Genomic DNA, 17,563 nt, shown 5'->3' with positions numbered 1-17,563 from the left:
TTTTTTATGTCACAGTCGGCCATGGAGCTGGTGGGTCGCCTGATGATAAGCGCTACCACCGCCCGTGGATATTTGGAGAGGCGTAAGGTGGTGGGATGCAGACCTGACGCCTCTAGAAATCGATTGCCGACTGTAAATTGGAGAGGGATTGACGGGAGGTCTAAAAGCAAAGGGCTGGGAAGAGAAGGGAAAAGTATATGGGCCTATATATTGTAATCTATATTATAAATAATAATGTAATTAATCAAAGATTTTGAAATTCACTCATAAAGAGGATAAAATAAGGCATGGAACTTTGTACCCTGATAATTATTGACCTAGTAAGCGAAGCTGCTGCTAAAGGCAGTGGTGGCTCAGTGGGTAGGACCTCGGACTTAAATTCGACCAGTCGGGGTTCGAGACCAGGCGAGCGTGTAGGAAATAAATCGATTTTTCTATCCAGCGTGGTGGATTATGGCCTGAACCCTCATAGGAAGCCTGTGTCCCAGCAGTGGGAACATATATAGGCTGATGATGATGAAGCGAAGCTGCGAACGACAGCTAGCATCATATAAATGTTCTCACCTTATTCCCAGCGTCGACGCTATCGCCTTCGAGCGCTTTCCGCTTCGCCTTCGCGTGCACGCTCGTGAACGCCGCCTGAGCGTCCTGCTGGTCCTGTTTCACACTAAGGTCGAATTCTTTATGCCGCCTCACGTACACGTAGTCGCGGTTCGCGAATAGTCTCTGGAATGTTAAGAAAATAAAAATAAATAAAACGTTTATTGAAATAGTGAAAAAGTTTTTTTTTTATTTAAAACTCAAAAACACCTTTTTTACGATCATTAGGTTTTAATAACAAAGCATATAAATATAAACAACCATTTAAGGAGGGAAATGGTTGCGTATAAAACTGGAGCTTAGGCGAAATTAAATTCTCGTGTCACAATGTTAGTAACCATACTCCTTCAAAACGTCTGGATCAATTGTCATGAAATTTTGTGTGCATTCCAGTTAGGTTATTTAGAATCGGGCAACATCTATTTTTCATACCCCTAAATGATAAGAGTAAGGCAGAACAGCGTTTCCGAATCAGGTAGTTAATATTTTTTTTATGCTATCGTCGTCAATGGAGCTGGTGGGTCGCCTAACTGGGGGTTTGTTATTCTTTCACGCAAAAACTGCTGAACCAATTGCAATGAAATTTGGAAAAAATTACGTAGACAGTTAGTTGGACAACTGGAATAACATATAGGCAACTTTTTATCCCGACATTCCTACGAGATACGGACTTACGCGGGTGAAACCGCGAGGCGCAGCTAGTTCAAAGTATTGCAATCCGCCATCCTCTCGGCAACAGACTATAAAACCACTCGCCAAAACCACCAATCCAAGACATCCGCGACACTCACGGGCCACAGCACCTCCCAGTGCAGGACCGCCTGGTCGGCGAGGCCGTGCGCGCCGCGCTGCACCACCGACAGCGCGGCGACCGCGCCGTCCCACGCGCGCCGGTACGCCCCGTCCAGCTGCACCGCTGCGAAATCGCTCGCCGACACGTCCATGTAGCGCCCGTACACTGGAATTGAAAAATCCATGTTCGAACTCGCTCTAGGATTTCATTTTTTTTGGTTTTATTGCGTTAAAATCACTCATTAGTCATATTAGTCACAGTCACACTAGTCAGACTAGACACTAGTCACACTATTCACACTAATCACACTAGTCACACTAATCACACTAGTCACACTAGTCACACTAGTCACACTAGACACAATCACACTAATCACACTAGTCACAGTCACTTTATTATTTTTTTAGTTTTGTATCATTGAAATTCTTTAATAGAGAAATATATATTTTAATCCAAACTTTAATGCTAGTCATGCGAACTGAAGAGTTTGTCTGTTTATTTGAACGCGCTAATCTCAATAACTATTGGACCAATGTTATCATTGAGTGATATATGCTGTATATGTGCCATGGGGGAAGCCGTTTTAAAAGCTAGCTTTCGCCTGCGGCTTCGCATGCGTTAAATTCGGAGTAGTTTAATAGATGCTATCACACATATAAACCTACCTCATGAATCACTCTATTAAAAAAACAATCAAAATCTGTAGCAAAGTTTTCAAGATTTAAGCATAGATAGGGATATTGAGACAGAGAAAGCAACATTGTTTCATACAATATGGTGGTCATTTATCACTAACCTTTGTATGCGTAAAGCCCTTGACCTGGTTTATACTCTTTCCTCCATATGATGACGTCATTAGCCTCGATGTACGGAATCCAGCCGTCTGAGGAATTTTGAGCTGGCTTTGAGTCCTTACATCTGGGTAATGGAAGAAAAAATGATACCATTATTTTATTTAATAAAGTAGAGAATTTATTGTTTTTTTTTTTTTGTTATTTAATTATGGCTGAAGAATTGTCAATTCTGTGCATTGAAACAAATAACTTTTTGCAATTGTTTTGCAACAAAATTAGTACGAAATTAAATCGCCTATAGAAGACTTGAGGCAGACAACAATTAAAAATTTTATACATTTTGGTGCAAATAATATTCATTATATTGAAATTATATGGATGAAGAAAATCTTATATGGATTTATAAATATGGTTTAAAGAAAACGTTAAACCCTCTTTTATGACAGAATCTCTATCAGAAACTCTTAAAAATGTATATCTAAACTAGCTGACCTGGCAAACGCTGTTCTGCCTTATTCTTATCATTTAGGGTTATAAAAAATAGATGTTGTCTGATTCTCTGACCTACCCGATAAGCAAGCAAAAAATTTCATCAAAATCGGTCAAGCCGTTTCGGAGGAGTATGGCAACGAAAACTGTGACACGAGAATTTTATATATTAGATGTAACTCTGTCACGCGACCAGTTAAACATATCTGTATGAAATTGAGTACAGTGATAGATTATAATCTGGATTAGCATTAGGCCAATTTTTACCCAGGTACCGCGCGAGTAACGCCGCGGGTTAAGACCTGTAAAACTATAAAAATGGGAAAGCTTTGAAATTTTGATATATCTGGCAACACTCACACACAATATGAAACTCCATTTTGTTTCTTGTCTATGAGTAGTCGTTTTCCACAGCTCGTGCAATATATAGTCAGCTTGGCCAGATTTTGTAGATTTTCCAACTCTGATAGCAGGCTCTGAAATTGAATATTTGTATAATATAAAAGATGATATAATATGTACAGTGATAGTTTTAGACCCAGGAAGGGACATGGGAATCAGAGCTTTGTGGCTTTGTGGGGAAAGTCCGAGATCAGTGTTCTTATCTTTAGACAACACTAGCTGCGTCCCGTGGTTTCACCCGCGTTAGTCCGTAGCCTGTAGGATTATCGGAATAAAAAGTTGCCTATATGTTATTCCAGTTGTTCAGCTGTCTACGTACCAAATTTTATTGCAATCGGTTCAATAGTTTTTGGGTGAAAAAGTAACAAATACACACAGATCCTTACAAACTTTCGCATTTATAATATTAGTAGGATAGTAGGATTAGTAGGATTAGTAGGATTAGTAGGATAGGAAGTAGGATAGGAAGTAGGATAGGATAGTAGGATTAAAATATTTTTTGTAAAACAATTGGTGTTATGTAAAATTTGTGTTCTGTTAATCTGCTTATATGTGTGTCAATCACATCAAAACAATGGTATAGTCCAATATATCTATACAAAATTTTAGATGGATATCCAAACATATGAACGTGGAAAAAAACCTAATTAACAAATCTTATACCTTTAAACGAGCAATTCTTGTATATATATATATATATATATATATATATATATATATATATATATATATATATATATATATATATATATATATATATATATATATATATATATATATGTATATATCTCTAATATAAAAATAAGTCGGGTTTTCCTTCCTGACGCTATAACTCCAGAACGCACGAACCGATTTCCATGGTTTTGCATTCGTTGGAAAGGTCTCGAGCTCCGTGAGGTTTATAGCAAAGAACATTCAGGAAAAATTTCAACAGAAAAGTGTGAAAATCATTTTTCACATACAGCCATCTGGTGGCGAAACGGAGTTCGCGGGGTTTGCTAGTATATATATATATATAATTGGAATCTCGGAATCGGCTCCAACGATTTTCATGAAATTTAGTATACAAGGGGTTTCGGGGGTGATAAATCGATCTAGCTAGGAATTTTTTTTAGAAAATATCATATTCGAGTTTTATTCGTGTTTTTTTTTTCCTGACATCTATTGGTGAATAATAATACTATTTTGCTTCGTAGATAGCTGGACAACTGAAATAATGTCATATTCGTGTTTTATTCGTGTTTTTTTTCCTGACATCTATTGGTGAATAATAATACTATTTTGCTTCGTAGATAGCTTGACAACTGAAATAACACATAGGCACTTTTTATACCGATATTCCTACGGGATACTGTTACGCAGCACGCTTATGCGGTTTCAACCGCGGGTCACAGCTAGTATTTTATTAAAAGAGTTGTTATTTGACAGGTCCCTAAAACGAAATAGAGGCTTTCCGATAAAATAAATGCTTGATGAAATATATGGCTCTAGTGATGTAAAAATTGTCACAGTGCCTCTTCAAAAATACATGGATATAAGATTTTTTTGGTTCACACGAAATAGGGGAAAAGTTTGTTATATAATCATTTAAAATGGCTGTTGAATTGTAATCTATAAGGATATAATTTACCGCTTTTAAGAAAACTTACTGTAAATAATAACCTTGTACTGTAGCAGTGGAAATCATAGAGAATTGAGTAACAAGTAATGAATTCATTGCAACAGGAAGGTTAGACGAAGGTGAATTAGCACTTGCCTGTAGCGCAAATATCAAAACATTTTCGTTTTGTACTGTGTTCTATCAATCTTGGGCTTATTCAGCATTATGTGTTAAATTCATTTAAATATTAGAACACTAAAAAGAACTTCTAAAAGACATGCCCATAAACAAATGAGGAGGAGGATTCAATTGTACCTGTTTTAATTTTGCAACACAATAGCTCTGTGGCTCTTTTGTGTTTGATAGAAGATTGTTGTCATTCGGTTTCATTTAAGAAATTGGAGTACTTCTGTAATTATTTTTATGTATAATGGATATTACCATAAATGGACAAAAACTCGAATATATAGAAGAACTAGCTGCACCCGGCAAACGCTGTTCTGCCTTACTCTTATCGTTTAGTGGTATGAAAAATAGATGTTAGCCGATTCTCAGACCTACCCAATATGCTTACCAAATTTCAGATGAATCGGTCAAGCCGTTTCGGAGGAGTATAGAGACTAACATTGTGACACGAGAATTTTATATATAAGATATGTATCCAGGCTGGATTATATCACCCAAAGATCAAATGACCAAAGAAATAGGCAAAAGAATTGCAATAGAAAGAAACATTGGGCCATTAAAGAAATATCGAAAAGTAAAGCACTTGGTGTTAACATTGAGATGAAATCTCTTGATACTTGCATCCTCCAATCTTTCAGCAGGCAACCCACTCGCAATGTCACTGGCCTTGTTAGTGCATGTGGATGACGTTGGTCACTTACTATCAGGTGACGCGTGTGCCCCATTGCCTGCTATGCAATAAAAAAAAACCTACCCTGCATTACATATGGTTCTGAAACCTGGTGTCTGAACAAACTCTATAGAGAGAAACTAGCAAGGTGACAGGTATGGAAAGGAGCATGTGGGGTTTGAAATTACACTAATATCATAAAAAGAAAACTTTAGTATTTTTTGTGACTTTGTTATCTATACTAATATTGTAAAGGTGAAGTGTTTGTTTGTTTGTTCAAACAAGAACGCGCCAATCTCAGGAACTACTAGACCGTTTTAAAAAATTCTTTCACTTCTAGAAAGCCCATTGATTGAGGAAGGCTTAAGGCTATATATGTACCACGGGCACAGGCACGGGCGTTGTACCCTCTTCACACAAAAACCTGTTCACTGAGTGTCACAGGCTTTATATGTACCGCGAACAGCTAGTAACTTATACATCAGAATAAGACATCAGCTATATAAATACTTTCTATTGTCCGTGGATTCGTCTGCGGGAACGAAGAGATAATAAAAATAATAAAACATGTTTCGCAAAAGCAACTGCGGAGTTAATTAAAGGAAAAATCTTGAAAACTGTCTGGAAACATATTACGAAACGAATTTACCTGTAACTCATCATCAGTTATCCCTTGATCACAATTGAACGATCCACGTCCTTTACAAACAGCCGTAGCAGAGAGTAATAACGTCCTACGCGGTTTCAATATCACTTGCTTAAAACACTGTAACACTTCCCTCACGCCTCTGTCACGTTTGAATCTCTTCACGACTGTATTTACGAGATAATTGCGCGTCCATGCATTCCAAAATCTGCGTACTGCAATATCTCTCAGGAAAATTTTAAATCGGAACGCCGACATGCTAGGATTTGAACAAGAAAAGGATAGGGTAGTTGATAATCTATTTTCAAAATTTACAGCCCATCGCAGTGGTGGGTTATTGTATTTTTATTTTTTACATTTAATGTGTTTTTGAATGGTATCTGCTAAGGATTGCGAAACATAACCTCCATTGCATGGAAATTATTTGTGACAGTTAAGGATCACATTGCCATTTGAGTGTATAAGAAAAAAAATAATAGCAGAATGATGAAGTTTCTACCATTTAGTGCTTATTTTCTTTAATTGTAGGTTAAATAAAACGTAAAGTATAGCAATATTTGGTCACATATTGCCATGTCCATGCTTATTGCGCTCTGTGAAAAGTATAATTAGAGAAAAAGTAAAATAAGTAAGAAACAGAGTAATACAGAAAATTAAAAAAATACATTTTAATGCTTTTTTTTCACATACATATATTTTGCTCTCTGCAAGTAAAGCAGATCCTAATGGTGGAAAGCATATAGACTTGATAAAACCATCACAACGTGCAATTTTTCGAGACGTTACGTTTTGTTTCTGCAATGCTCCAGGGTGAACCTATTCTTAAATCCAGCTCGGTAGATCATAATGATGATTAAAAAACCATACTGGTTTTTGTCATTTATTTTTTGTTGATATTAAATGCTTTTTGAAAGGTTATTGTATTTTGTTATTGTATATATTAAGGTCGTTTGTATATTTTTTAAATGCATTTAAAATAAATCTTTAAATTGCAAAGCATATATATATTCAAGTTTACTTAGTTAGCTTGTTTGTTTGCATTACCTTGTGTATTCTTATGTGAGTAAATAAATTCAAAGTTTATGTAATGTTTGCTAGCTTTTTTTGACCGACATTTTAAAAAATGAAGGAAGCTTGCAATTCAGCTTTAGATTGTTAGTTTTTTTTGTTTTGTAAGTCAATAACTCCGTGTGTTTACAACCAATTGTGCCAGTATTCTATCTACCAAATTTCTTAAAACTTTAATAAGCTGGTAACATTTACATTTTTTCTTTCATTTCCTCAATCGACAACGAGTGGAGGCGTTCGTTCGGTCGATCGCTTGGTCACGTTCACGTCATCTTTTATCTTCTAATGTCTGATTTTTGCATCCCACATGCTTAGGGGTAACCGAAATAAGAAAAAATCAAAGAATCCCAGAACCAGAAGAAAAGTACGAGTGAGAGTGACGGAAATAAATGTAAACTAGGAAGTGTGTGAACAAAGTTGAGGTATCCCGTCCGGTTCGATCTGGTAAAAGTCGGTTCAACTGCAAGTTCGATACCCTTTCGTTTGAATACCTTTGTTTTAACATTTAGTGCTGTGGTATATACTTTCGTTTCGATACGTTATTTTGCAAGTTTTGTGTTTGAAAAGTTAATAAGAAACACAAGCAACAATGTCTGAAGAATCATCCGCTGATCGCAACGTAGAAATATGGAAGATTAAGAAACTCATCAAGAGCTTGGAGATGGCGCGAGGGTGAGTTGTTCCTGATGATTTGCACTTCGTACCAACATATTTCCATGCAACGTGGACAGCTTTGTAATACCCGCGTAGTTTTTGGCTATGCGATTGGACAAAATTGCCAACTAGGCTGCGTCATTATCGAAGACATGCGCATATAGCATGCGCAGGGTATAACCTAGCCATAACGCATTGCATGGAATTATACGCAATGAAATTACAATTGCTTCGTTAATTAATTTTATGCTAAAGTATTTGTGCCACGTAAGAATTTTCGCACATGAAATCCATCACTGAAGTGTCCGAACTCCAAGCAAACTTAGTCATTATGGCCGTCGTATAATTATATGTCGTATTCATTCATGAAAATCGATATAGTTATAATTAAATATGCTTAACAACATATTTTCTTCCTTGTCTGGTGCTGCTAAATCTAGATAATTTTATGTAAAAACTGTTTATATTGACACAATTGGTCATAACATAACCTTGCAGCTGTCACTGTCGAGTTTCTTTTGATTTCGTTATCGTATTTCTTGCATCCTTAATTGAGTCTGCATTGATTCCTATATCATACAATAAACACACCAAACAAATATTAAACACGATAGTAAATTTAGACCTTTGGTCTATGTATTTAGCAATGTTAATTAATTACCTATTACCAATAGTGGAAGATAAAATAGCTGGTTAATGAGGTAAATCACATGACTACCTAATTGTATGAGAGTCTGAGCTAACTTAATTATGTTTGCGTAATCGATCAATCTATTATGTTATGTATATTTTGTTTGGTACGCAAGAAGATGTCATTTGTATAAGATTATTATCTTATTACTAGGCATCAGCTGACAACCCAGATGTTGGAGAGAGAAGGGGGGGGTGTATTAATTATTATCAAATTGGTACATTTTTGCTAGTAGTAGATGGTATAGAAATGATAGATTGACAATTGACTCCACTGAAAAATTTCTAAAAAAAATTTCAAAATTTCTCATTTATAAGGCATTTCAATGCTATAAAACTAAAAATTAAATTTAACAAAGGCCGCGTTCCATCGATACAATATTGTAATCATTTAAATAATGTTTCATATTGGTTGTGATGGTTCTTAATCATCTCAATAGATGGCGTGGGGTGCCCCTTAGGCACATGAAACCGAAATAGTAGAAGAAATTCGATTACTGTCGCAGGATCACGGGTGGCCGAGAGGCTAGGCGTTGCTACGGTTAGGCAAGATACGCAGGTTCGAATCCTGCCTCGTGATCAAATTTTTTCTATTTTTTCTATTCTTTCAAAATTTCTCATTTATAAAGCATTTCAATGCTATAAAACTAAAAATTAAATTGACTCCACTTCTTACAATTTAATAGCCTGGTTTCAGTGACAATCTAATCTCATGGGGACACTGTGTATTATGATATTGCAATAAATTATATATTTATTAAGTATAGGAATGAACTGAGCAGCAGGAGACTTTGAGCATGTTGATTGGTAAATACAGTTTTATTTACCATTTTGACAATGGAGATGGACCAATCTAAGATGGTCTCCATTAGACTATAGAATGCAAAATATTGTGTGGGTGAAACTGCAGGGCATAGCTTGTAGTTAAAAGTATCAGCATGTGGAAATTTTGTAACAAGGTTCACATATCTTTATTTTTCTGATAATCTTTATTTTAATTAGAGATTATTCTACAAAAAGACACTTTGAATCCCCTTGTAGCTAAATCAAGCAATGCATAGGTATGTTTCTACTCAGCGGTAAACCAGCAGTATTTCATTATTTGTCATTAACACATTGTTTGTCCACAATGGACTCCTAGACTTATCAACCGATCTTTATCAAATTTGCACACCATGTGCATTTTGATCCAACTTAAAAGATAGGATAGTTTATATTATTTCAATTACGATAAACATCTACCTGGGTGCAGCTGGGGCATGCATTATAGTATTTCAATAAATAACTATTTTTAATAACCTCTTCATATTGTCAAAACTGGACAAAATTTAAATAGGATCATATGGGATGCACCAGCTTTCAAAAAAAAAAAAAAAAAAAACAATCATCAAAATTCTGTCAAATTTATGACCTCCCCCTTATTTGTATTCGATTGAAAAAAAAAGCATACAAATTATATGAATACATACAATAGCTGATTTATCATACACAACATTTTTTTTAAATCATTGGTTTGATAACGTGTGAAATTATTCAGTACCATTAGCTTTACTGTAATGGACGTTGAATGTTTATTGATTAATACATAGACGCTAAATAAATTGGTGTTGCGGTGGAGATTTTTCAGAAGTTTGATGACCTTCCCTCGTAGTGAAGTGGTTAGCACATGACTAGTACACTAAAGAGTCTGTATATTTAATATATACACCAGTCTGGCATTGATATTTGATTAATCAGTCTGAAATAGAAGTAAATTACCTACTCGAAAATAGATTTAATGATAATCCGAAAGTGACTGCTAGTCTATCTTATCTTCACGTCCTGAAAAACTGAACCGATTTAGATGAGTGTTTGTAGAATGAATTGAAAAATGCTTGTGAGAATTTACTGCATAGATAATAAGACGGTAAATTAATAATATTGTGAATTCGAAAGTAACTCGTGTCTGCTTCTTCTTCACGCTTAAATCACCGAAGCAATTTCTATAATATTTGGTAAAGGTGATAGTTTGAGAACGGAACTATGCCGGAAAGCTCCGATACTGTTAATATTTTCCTCCACTACGCTGGCGTAAAGCTAGAAGCATTCATTTTAAGCAATATTTATTCACGTGTCCTGTATATGTAATAAGCCTTTTTGGGCTCTTATATTATGTTTTTATCTTCATTTGTTTTCCTTTTTATATGTTATTTTTTAAATTGGTGCTAAATAAAGTGTATTATTATTATTTTTATTATTATAATATACAAATGCTTCCAGGAACGGTACATCCATGATCTCGCTCATAATACCGCCGAAGGATCAGATCTCGCGCGTCTCCAAAATGCTGGCCGACGAGTTTGGCACGGCGTCGAACATCAAGTCGCGCGTGAACAGGCTGTCCGTGCTCGGCGCTATCACGTCCGTGCAACACAGGCTAAAGCTGTACACTAAAGGTGAGACGAGTGGAACGTGTGTGTGTGTGTGTGTGTTTTTTTTTTTTTTAAATACGCACCAGATTTTGATTTGAAAAAGTAGAAGAAATGCGATTGCTGAGATGGGATCACGGGTGGGCGAGGAGCTAGGCGTCGCTACGGTTTGGCAAAAAGACGCAGGTTCGAATCCCGCTCCATTACCAAAATTTTCAATACTTTAATAAATTCTCAGTATTATTACATGTTCATAGTAAAAGGTAACAAGGTAAGTGGGAGAGGCCCGTGTCCTTTTCCTTACCCTTCCGTGTTCTTTCCTTTATTCCTCACGTCTGCAATCCCTTTGCAGAGGCGTAAGGTCTTCAAACAACCGTACGCCTCTAAAAATGTTTATGACCGGTGGTAGCGCTTACCATCAGGCGGCCCACCAGTTCCGACGATGTCTTAAAAAAATGGTCGTAGGTAAGTAAATCAATGCTCTCATTTCCTATATGATAACACCTGACATCACACTAATATTATAAATGTGAAAGTTTTGTTTGGATGTTTGTCCGTCAATCACACTGAAACTACTGAACGGATTTTGATGAAATTTGCTATATGGACAGCGTATGAGCTGATTTGGGTGATAGGATACTCTTTATCCCGATTAAATGCTCCCTGTGGATAAAGCAGGAATCTTGATATCCGAGCGGAGCCGGGATGAGAGTCTAGTTATAAGTATGCAAGTATATTTACACATAACGAGTGTGACGTGCATCTAGTATAATAGCGAAGTCTCGGGTGGGTGGAGCGCGTGTCACATATTGATTGCATTATAAATAGTTTGCCGAGGATACCCATGACGACTATTGTATAGGTTATAGGATAATCGCCCATATGTCTTGGAGTGAGATATAGGCTGCTCTAACGTGTTAAATATTTCATTCCCATGGGATGATGCAAAATGCTGTGTATTATATAGATTTAAATGTATGTATTTTCTTCGATGCAATTAACGGCCTGCCCCGGTTTTTCACGTGTGCATAAATGATATATACTTATAGACCTTCAACTTGAATCACTCTATATATAAAAAGAACTCCTTCAAAATCTCTTCAAGATCTAACATACAGAAACAGATACGGCGGAAAGCGACTTTGTTTTGTACTATGTACATTGGTTTTCGTATATTTTACTTATACATATAATATGTAGATGGCGCTATACTAAATATGTCATATTCACAAGGATTTTAGTACTTTTTTTATCATATATATGTCACCGTTAGATTGTAAAGATCGTTAGATTACAATCTATCTAGCGAGATTGTAAACTATCGATAGATTGTGAACCGCATCATTATGATTGCAATTTGACTCATTATTCTTCGCTATATTGTAATCTACCGAAGTGAAACCTTCAAATTACAAGTTGTCCCGCGTCAAATTGTCAACTGTCTGCAAGTTCTCCCTGATTGGTCGGTCTCATTGTTATTTAATGAGATCACTTAAGTTCACAAACATCAAAATATTAAAACACGAACGATTTATGTAATTTGGGTTATGTTGCGAAACAAACACTAATTCGTTGATTTGTCATTCAAACTGCTTTTCTTGGGTTAATCACAGATAATTTTTTAGGTTCACAACAGTTTTATATAAGTTATTAAATCTTCAAATCTTCAGGTCTTCAAATCTTAAAAATCTTCAGTAGAAAAAATTGAAAAATCTTAAGTCGCAATATGAATACAATATCATTAAGTAACATTTTTTCTTCTTCTTCTTTTGGGCCTTTGTCTGTCCACTGCTGGACATAGGCCTCTCCCATAGCACACCATTTAGCCCCATCGAAAGTTTATTATCGGCAATTTTTACGTGCCACCTTTCGTATGTCATCACATTACATTAAAAATAATTAAAATATTAAAATAAAAAGTCCTCTAAATGTGCAGACATTTATTTTTAACCGACATAATACATTTATGTTCAACCCGCATTCCACAAAACGGATTAGGTTAGTTAGGTTGTGATTATTTTCATACAAAATCTGCCTGTCTCCCGCAGTACCACCAAACGGCCTGGTCATCTACTGCGGCACGATCGTCACCGAGGAGGGCAAGGAGAAGAAGGTGAACATAGATTTCGAGCCATTCAAGCCGATTAACACCTCGCTGTACCTCTGCGACAATAAGTTCCACACGGAGGCGCTCACCGCCCTGCTGGCCGACGACAACAAGTTTGGCTTCATCGTGATGGACGGCAACGGAGCACTGTTTGGTACCCTGCAGGGTAATACCAGAGAGGTGAGGTTGTTTCCTGCTTTTGTTTATCTAAGTCATATAATGCTAGCTTTGATGTAGACATCTTTAAAATTAGAAAGATACACGGGGTTTTGTGTCAACACTTAAAACAAAACTCAACTCAAAACTCTGTCTCTAACTGCAAAAGTATTGATCATAGATGAGAAGGGATAAGGATAGAAAGATAAGAGAGTCCCAGCAAGAAACTACGTTTATTGGTTTTCGCGTGAGTAACAAACATGCATCTATCCTTTTAGAAACTAAAAACTTTTTAACGGATTTTTAACGCGATTTATTCATTATATTACGTCACGTGGCCACGGGTAGACTTTCGAGTCTCCCCGTGACCACGCTCGCTATAAAGTGTTCGAAACGTCGGGTTAATAATATAATGAATAAATACCATTAAAAATCCGTTAAAAAGTTTTTAATTTCTAAATGTATAATACTCGCGTAAATCAAACACAAGAAAATACTATGCATCTATCCTCACAAACTTTTGCATTAATGATGATAGCATAATGGAGGTACATAAATCTCTACTACTATTATAAATGCGAATGTCAGACGGATCCATCTCTTCACGCCTAACCCAATGAACCGATTTGGATGAAATTTTTATATAGATTATGATAGGCATAGATGAGAGAGGTCATAGGATAGTTTTTGTCCTGAAAATACCACTGGAACTGAATACCTCGAATTGTCAAATGTTTTCTTTGCTTGGTAAACAAGTATCATATAAGTTTGCACCACATGTTTCCAGGTGCTACACAAGTTCACGGTGGACCTGCCCAAGAAGCACGGCCGCGGTGGTCAGTCCGCGCTCCGTTTCGCCCGGCTGCGTATGGAGAAGCGGCACAATTACGTGCGCAAGGTGGCCGAGGTGGCCACACAGCTGTTTATCAGCCAGGACAAGCCGAACGTGGCCGGTCTGATTCTGGCCGGTTCGGCCGACTTCAAGACTGAACTGTCGCAGTCTGATATGTTCGATCCGGTGGGTATTTACATGGGAGCGCAGTGCTGCGTCTCAGATTGTATAAGTGGGTTTTATCCATACTGATAATATTATAAAGATGAAGAGTTTGTTTGAATGCAATAATCTCAGGAACTACTGGTCTGATTTGAAAAATTCAGTGTTAGATAGCTCATTTATAGAGGAAGGTTATAGGCTATACATGTACCACGGGCGAAGCCGGGGCGGACCGGCTAGTCATATATAACAGTAGATAGATAGGACCAGTTAAACTCGGCCAGTGTGATACTTGCTGGTTCAGCCGGCTTCAAGTCCAAACTGTTGCAGTCTGATATCTTTGATCCGCTTATTACTAACATGGGACCAGCCCATAGCTACATATAAGTGGGATTTTATTGTACAAAGCAGTAGAACTATTTAAACATTGACGGTCTGATACCTGCTGGTTCAGCTGAATTCATGACTGAATTGTAGCAGTCTGATTACTGACCGGTGAGTATTTACATGAGTGCCCATAACTACATATCAGAAAGTGGGATTTAATCGCTTTGCATATGCGTGCAATACTAAAATATGCTATCGAACCGCCTTCCAGCGTCTCCAATCGAAGATCATCAAGCTGGTGGACGTGTCGTACGGCGGCGAGAACGGGTTCAACCAGGCGATCGAGCTCGCCGCCGAGTCGCTGCAGAACGTCAAGTTTATACAGGAGAAGAAGCTGATCGGCCGGTACTTTGATGAGATCTCGCAGGTAACCGACTTCGCAGAAAGAGAGAGGGATATATATCAATTTGACTGGTTTTGTTCGGTTTGCCACTTCTGAACGTTCCGCTGGGTGGGTGTGATTTTCAACCGACTTCAAAGAATAGATAGTTACCCATCCCAGTCTATTCCTTATTTCTAATAAATAATCAATCCTTTCCTTTTCTCTTACCCCTTAAAAGCGGTCATTCGCACAGGCACTACCTCTGCGAATGGCCATGTGCGGTGGTGATTGCTTACGATCAGGCGAACCACCACCTCTGTTGTCAAAAAATATGGAAAAAAAAGGAAGGAAGGCTATCTATCAATTTGAAGGTCGTTTTTTTTTTGGTATTGCTTGCCTCTGATGATCTGGATACTTCTAAACTACTGAACTGATCCAAATGTAAATTTAACTGTGGGATTCAAGCACGAATTGGGTCAGCTCGCACCGGGGAAGTACCACAACCCCACAGAAAACCGGCGTGAAATAATAGCATGCTATTGTGTTTCGTACGGCGAGTGGGGGAGCCGGAGGCCCATATCATTCCATTTAGATTCATCTCAATCCATTTGTAGAGGCGTTAGGTCTGCAATTGACCTTACGGCTCTTCAATTGTTTGTGGGTGGTGGTAGCGTTAGATATTTTAATTTCTTCAAGACAATAAAACTGACGCTGCTAGGACGCAAACCTCTTATAAAACGTGACGGATTATAACCTGAACTCAGGCTATAATCCGTCACGCTAGTAAAGTGCAGGTTGGCAGTAAAACTTACGATTCGTTCACCATTCCAAGCAGTGGTAATGTGGATAATCCTACTTCCTACCTATCCTACTTATATAATACTAGCTGCGCCCCGCGGTTTCACCCGCGTAAGTCAGTTAAAAAAAGTTGCCTGTATGTTATTCCAGATGTTCAGCTATCTACGTACCAAATTTTATTGCAATCGGTTCAGAGAGGTTCAGTTTTTGCGTGAAAGAGCAACAAACACACACACATCCTTATAAACTTTCGCATTTATAATATGAGTAGGATTAAACTTTTTATCCCGATATTCCTACGGGATACGGACTTACGCGAGTGAAACCGCAGGGCGCAGCTAGTTAAGAGATAAATTGAAAAATCAGTTTATTTCTTGCGTATTCCTCCGGTTTTAAACCCCTTTTTCATACATCCGTTTGCGCAGGACACCGGCAAATACTGTTTCGGCGTTGATGATACTCTGCGCGCTTTGGAGCTCGGCGCCGTCGAGACTCTCATATGTTGGGAGAACTTGGATATCCAGCGGTGAGTTGAATTACATACATCAAATCAAAATTTCTTTTCAGATTTTTTTTTTGTTTTAATAATACATACATACTTATTAAACTATTAAATTTGTACTATTATATTTGTTGAAACTAAAGCCAGTTAATGTGTTGATGGCTTGTTAGAAACATTTATTCACTAATTAATGTTTCGCATTTTGGATGGAATTTGGTATGGAGAAAATCTATAGTCTAGCAGTCCATGTATTAATAATTAGTGTATGGGCTTTTAATTAATGCATCGGTTTTTAATTAATTAATCTTTATATGTTTTATCAGAGACTAGCTTTTGTGCTGTTTAATAGATGTTATTATACATATAAACTCCCTCTATTATACATATAAATATTTCTTGAATTACTCTATCTGATTAAAAAAAAAAACCCCTCACAATCCCTTGTGTAGCTAAAGCACAGACGCGTGAAGCGATTTTACTCTATACTAAATGGGTTGAGAAATTATAATTAACATAAGATACAAACACAAAAAGCGAAATAGTGTTATATCTGTATTTAAAAACCATCTGTCCATTTTTCATGACACAGGTTTTTTCTTAAACTTACTAGGAGGTCCCTACTACTCCATATTTTGTAAAGTTGGAAATGAAATAAACTACAAATTTTATTATTATTATTTTTTTTTGTATCTGTCCGCCCCGGCTTCGCCCGTGGTCCATATATAGCCTATGTCACTCAGGGGAGTTGCAGCTCTCTAACGGTGAAAGAATTTGTGAAATCGCTCAAGCAGTTTTTACGTGATATGTACAATACAAAAATACGAAAGTTTCCTATTTAAAATACTATTGTTGATACAAGTATTTCAAATTAGTCGCATCTCTTTATCTTCAGATATGTGTTGAAATCTCACGCCACCAACCAAGAGACGATCCTCCACTTGACGCCCGAACAGGAGAAGGACAAATCGCACTTCACTGATAAAGAGGTAAACAAATATACTGACTGACTGACTGACTGACTGAACGACTGATCGACTGACTGACTGAACGACTGATCGACTGACTGACTGACTGATTGACTGACTGATTGGCTGGCTGACTGGCTGGCTGGCTGACTGGCTGGCTGACTGACTGATTGGCTGACTGACTGATTGGCTGGCTGACTGGCTGGCTGACTGACTGACTGAATGACTGACTGATTGGCTGATTGACTGGCTGACTGGCTGAACGACTGAACGACTGACTGACTGGCTGGCTGACTGACTGACTGACTGACTAACTGACTGACTGGCTGGCT

The 17,563-nt window shown here is 37.3% G+C and overlaps 2 protein-coding genes across 3 annotated transcripts in view; one reads left to right on the top strand and one right to left on the bottom strand.

Moving 5' to 3' along the window:
- Nucleotides 1-531: 531 nt before the first annotated feature.
- LOC119838919 (stAR-related lipid transfer protein 7, mitochondrial-like) lies at nt 532-6,616 on the bottom strand. The gene is made up of 5 exons (XM_038365061.1): nt 6,184-6,616; nt 3,037-3,152; nt 2,190-2,311; nt 1,392-1,558; nt 532-726 (listed from the first exon to the last, which is right to left on the bottom strand). Exons 1-5 carry the CDS (start codon nt 6,436-6,438, stop codon nt 547-549), a joined length of 840 nt encoding a protein of 279 aa, XP_038220989.1. The 5' UTR covers nt 6,439-6,616; the 3' UTR covers nt 532-546.
- An 834-nt stretch (nt 6,617-7,450) lies between these two features.
- Nucleotides 7,451-17,563, top strand: part of LOC119838949 (eukaryotic peptide chain release factor subunit 1) — a 23,631-nt gene continuing 13,518 nt past the window's right edge. For both annotated transcript variants that reach the window (XM_038365101.1, XM_038365102.1), the window contains exons 1-7: nt 7,451-7,920; nt 10,852-11,027; nt 13,049-13,287; nt 14,051-14,281; nt 14,856-15,011; nt 16,190-16,290; nt 17,159-17,252. In XM_038365101.1, the coding sequence (XP_038221029.1) occupies nt 7,838-7,920; nt 10,852-11,027; nt 13,049-13,287; nt 14,051-14,281; nt 14,856-15,011; nt 16,190-16,290; nt 17,159-17,252 (1,080 nt within the window). In that variant the 5' untranslated portion in view covers nt 7,451-7,837. The remainder of the gene's footprint in view (nt 7,921-10,851; nt 11,028-13,048; nt 13,288-14,050; nt 14,282-14,855; nt 15,012-16,189; nt 16,291-17,158; nt 17,253-17,563) is intronic.

This window comes from Zerene cesonia, unplaced genomic scaffold, assembly GCF_012273895.1.
Source record: "Zerene cesonia ecotype Mississippi unplaced genomic scaffold, Zerene_cesonia_1.1 Zces_u006, whole genome shotgun sequence".
In the NCBI taxonomy this organism is placed as follows: Eukaryota; Metazoa; Arthropoda; class Insecta; order Lepidoptera; family Pieridae; genus Zerene; species Zerene cesonia.
The sequence above is the reverse complement of the archived record's forward strand: the minus strand, read 5'-3'. Positions and strand labels throughout refer to the sequence as shown.

Coding starts and splice junctions, on each gene's coding strand:
- LOC119838919 (XM_038365061.1), bottom strand. CDS start 6,438: ATGTCGGCGTTCCGATTTAAAATTTTCCTGAGAGATATTGCAGTACGC. Junction 3,153..6,183: donor TAACTGATGATGAGTTACAG/GTAAATTCGTTT, acceptor ATTCAATTTCAG/AGCCTGCTATCAGAGTTGGA. Junction 2,312..3,036: donor AATGGAGTTTCATATTGTGT/GTGAGTGTTGCC, acceptor TCCATTACCCAG/ATGTAAGGACTCAAAGCCAG.